At 58.7% G+C, this 4,197-nt stretch overlaps 1 protein-coding gene across 1 annotated transcript; it reads right to left on the minus strand.

Annotated features, from left to right (window-relative positions):
* Positions 1 to 244: 244 nt before the first annotated feature.
* Positions 245 to 2,496, minus strand: LOC141954696 (cbp/p300-interacting transactivator 3). Its single transcript, XM_074894461.1, has 2 exons — positions 2,361 to 2,496; positions 245 to 2,126 (listed from the first exon to the last, which is right to left on the minus strand). Exon 2 carries the CDS (start codon positions 2,112 to 2,114, stop codon positions 1,500 to 1,502), a length of 615 nt encoding a protein of 204 aa, XP_074750562.1. The 5' UTR covers positions 2,115 to 2,126; positions 2,361 to 2,496; the 3' UTR covers positions 245 to 1,499.
* Between the last annotated feature and the right edge of the window lie 1,701 nt (positions 2,497 to 4,197).

The following is a 4,197-nucleotide window of genomic DNA, read 5'->3' on the forward strand; positions in this document are numbered from 1 at the left end:
TCCACACCGGGAATTTACCCTCAGGACAGAGAAGGAGCGTCTCATCCTCCCAGCCACACTTTGAGGCTTGACTTAGTCCAAGCATTAAACTAGAAACACAATCCTTACAACTTAGGTGTCGGGGGGGGACACTAGTGACTGGACCCGCCGCCCGCCGGTGGGAGCAAAGAAAACGCTTCTCCCCAGCGCTCGACACCGCACTGCACCTGGGCCAGAGACGAGCACTGAACAAATGGACACTGGAGATATTTCAGCTTTTATTTGCAAATTCATCTGTACATTCTCACTCGGTTGCCGAGTGACAGCTGCCAGGAGCTGTCAGCAGCAGGGGGCAGCAGCAACTAGGAGTTAACAGGAGCTTTCCACAGTGCCTGGAAACAAGAGACAGCAGAGGAAACAAAACTCCACTAGCTTTTACATTTAACCTTTTCTGAGTAAGGGAGTTAGAAATCGAGTCATCTTTATCACATTCAGAAAGGTGTTGGATTTACAGTCCTATGCGTTCAGCATAAAGATCTGGGGTTGAAGTGACTATCTGCAGAGCAGCTTGAAAACTATCCCAGGCTTTCTTTTTTCTGAAGCCAGCATCTTAAAGCTGCAGTACTCTCCATGCATCCTTCCCAGCAGTCCCAAAGCCAAATAACAAAAGAAGCCCTTGCAAATAAATAATCATAGGAAAATAAATAAGATTAGATCTGGAATATACAGTTACATGGCCTTTATTTGGTTTCAGAGGTGGAAAAAAGTGGAGCTAGACTGCAGCTTTAAGCCTTATGCCCGAATCAACCTCAAACACTTTGTAAATTTTACAGTTAATTAGCTGTACAGGTGAGAGATCCGAAGTTGCACAGAGATGAACATTTAGGCACATATGCACACCCTTCCCCAAGGCATACTTTATTTTGCTCAGCCAGTTAGAAAAAAGCCTGCTGGAGGGGAAGTGCCCCTTTTCCGAGCTGAACAGACAAGATTGAAGACCTATTTACTGTCACAGTAAAAAGTCCCAACAAATATCTAACCCCACCCACGTTTGCAAGGGGAAACTGGTTCAAACCATGCACCAGGGAGACAATCCTCTCTCAGGGGATCCTTTAACTTCGCTGGCACCACAGAATCCTTGAGCAAATCCAGCTCCCGGCAGGGCTGCCAGCTGCCCATCGCTTCCTGCGCTTAAAGCCTAGTTGTGGAAAGTCATAAGTCCATTATTTCTACTTAAGCCAGAAATCCTGTTAATGCCGTTTAGAGGCAGCTCTACAGCAGGAGCTCTTGATCTGCTCTCTGTTTGGGGTACACACCCCTTCCCCAGGAACTCCCACACAGAAAAACCACACAGAAGAGAAAAGCAATCCATTGCAAGCCAATGTCCGATGATTGTCTCTTTGGGGAGGTCAGGAATCCAGGACAGGGCAAGGCAGGGGAAGGGAGGAGGATGGCAGGTGGAGAAGGAACTTAGAAACAAACTCAAAACCACCAAGACACAAGGAGGAGCTCAAAGCCCCTCAACAGCTGATGGCACTGGGTTGCTGTTTGCTAACAAAGTCTGAAATGAAGTCGAACTCGTTCTGTCCCAAGAATAGCTCTGGCAGCTCTTGAATCCGGTCCAACCCCAGTTCCAGGACAAGGGATGTCAAGACCTCCTCATCTATGAGATCAGTGTCCATAACGTTCAAGGTCAGCGCTGGCGAGGGCATGTGCTGCATGCCCGGGTGCTGGCTTGGCCCCACTCGGTACTGCTGGGCACCAGCTGCCATGGGCCCGTTGCTCATCCCCAGCGGGTGGCCCTGGTACTGGGTGTTGAGTTTCTGTAGGTGCATGCTCGCCATCAGCTGCTGGGTGCCCACCGGCCCCATGTACTGCTGCTGCTGACTCGGGCCATTGAACATCATCGCGTTCTGCATCTGGTGGTGGCCCATCTGTCCGCTGAGGTTGGGTCTGGGCCTCATGGCACCGTCCATGCCAGCCCCGCCGTAGGGCATCATCGGGCCGGCGGCGGGCAGCGTCCTCAGCACATGCTGCCCGTGCTGCGGGGGGCCCTGCAGCCCGCTCACCCCCATGCGGTAGCTCTGCAGCCCGGTGCCACCGTGGCTCATGGACATCATCATGTGCTCGGCCATAGCTCCGGGCCCCTGCAAGGCGACACACGGCTCAGGGGAAGGCTCCCGGCGACGGCACCGCTCCCCGCTCCCGTCCGAGCCAGGACCCCGGAGAACCCCCCACTCCGCTGCACCCTCCCTGCGAGTCGCGCTGCCGCCCGCCCGCCGCCGGACAAAGCTCAGCTCAGCTCAGCCCAGCCCAGCTCAGCTCAGCTCAGCCCAGCGCGCCGCCCCGCGCAGCCGGGCTCTGCCCGCGCGGGTACGCACCGATCCGGGGCTCCGCCGGGCAGCAGCTCCACGCACCAGCACCGCCGCTGTGGCTCGGCTCGGCTCGGCTTAGCTCAGCTCAGCTCAGCTCGGCTTGGCTCGGCTCGCCGGGTGCGGGGCTCCGCGCTGCCGGCTCTTATCGGGACGCGGGCAGGGGCGGGCAGCCCGGCCCGGCCCCCCGCCGCCCATTGGAGCGCGGCCCCGCGCTGCCCGGCCCCCGACGGGGCGGGCTCCCGGCACGGCCCGGCCGCCGGGGGGGCTCTGCGGGCCCTGCTGGCCACTCGCCCCGTGGTCGCAACACGCCTCGTTATCACGACATAGCCCAGCCTGGGGGGGACTGGCTGCTTCCAGCACGTAGGGCGCTGATGTTGGCAGCTCCCCGCTGGCAGGGCTCTGGGCTGGGGCACTGGCCCCTCGGATCCGCCGGGGAGGGAAGGAACGGGGCGGCATCCAGGGCCCCCAGCCCAGCGCCTCCGGTGTCCCGCGAGGAGCCCCCGGTGCACCCTCAGCTCCTGCACACGGTGCTGGTCCAGCCGCGCTGCCGGGCGCTGCCATCCCGGCGGATGGTGCACGCACCCTCCTGTTCTCCCGTGTCAGCATCCACAGGACATGGAGGGGGCTGGGGGCAAGGGACAGTGACCCAGCATGTGGGGCTGGGGTCCCTCAGTGTGCTGTGGGCACCGCAGGTCCTCCAGGGATACTTGGCTGCAGAAAACTTGGGTCATCCCAAGTTCAGAACCACAGAGTCATTTCAGTTGGAAAAGCCCTTGAAGCTCCTCCAGTCCAACCATGAACCTCACCCTGACCGTTCCCAACTCCACCAGATCCCTCAGCGCTGGGTCAACCCGACTCTTCAACCCCTCCAGGGATGGGGACTCCCCCCCTGCCCTGGGCAGCCCATTCCAACGCCCAACAACCCCTTCTGCAAAGAAATCCTTCCTAAGAGCCAGTCTGACCTTGCCCTGGCGCAGCTTGAGGCCATTCCCTCTTGTCCTGGCGCTGGTTCCTTGGCTCAAGAGACTCATCCCCCCTCTCTGCACCCTCCTTTCAGGGAGTTGGAGAGGGCCATGAGGTCTCCCCTCAGCCTCCTCTTCTCCAGACTAAACCCCCCCAGTTCCCTCAGACACCACTTATGTGCCTTGGGGTAAGGATTGGGCCTGGGGTGACTGGGAACCCCCAGGTCATTTCTGCTCCCAGCCCATGCACGCTGGGAGCGGTGGTGTGTTCATGTGAAGCACTATTTTTGCTTGCGTTGTACTCACTCTGCTTCCTGAGCAGGGACCCCGACTGCCTCTGATACTGCGAACGGCGTAAGATCAGCTCTCTGGAGTCACCCTCCAGTGCCTTCCCCTCCCCAGGGTCACTCTGACCAAGCCTTTCTACCCGATCTCCCGGCTGGCTGGGGTGCCAGTCCCCGCTGGGGTGCTGAGCTCCCTGCTCGCACTGAGGACGGCAGCACTCGGGGTCCTGCCGTCACCAGAAGGGTCCTTGCTGGATGGCAGTTCGCATCGCAGGGTCAGCAGTGGGATGCTGGCGCGTCACGAGACCTTACCAGCCAAGGTGACTGGGGTTAGTTAGTGGCAACAACTAGCTGGTTGGTTCCTCTGCCAGCGGTGCCCTCCCAGCAAGGATGCACCGATGTTCTAAACAGCGCTGGTAGGAAGGTGAATGTTAGAAGCAGAGATCTGCTGCTATAACTCTGTCTGCAGCAGTGTCTTTCACTTCTGAGTTGAGTTTTGGCTCCCAGGCTCCCAGTGCAACTCACATGCTCACCCCCTGAGCCGTGCTAGCCAAATTATTTCACCATGGGCCTAGACAGCAGCACTGGTGCTCTCTA

The sequence above is a fragment of the Strix uralensis genome, chromosome 25 (assembly GCF_047716275.1).
Source record: "Strix uralensis isolate ZFMK-TIS-50842 chromosome 25, bStrUra1, whole genome shotgun sequence".
NCBI classification, from domain to species: domain Eukaryota; kingdom Metazoa; phylum Chordata; class Aves; order Strigiformes; family Strigidae; genus Strix; species Strix uralensis.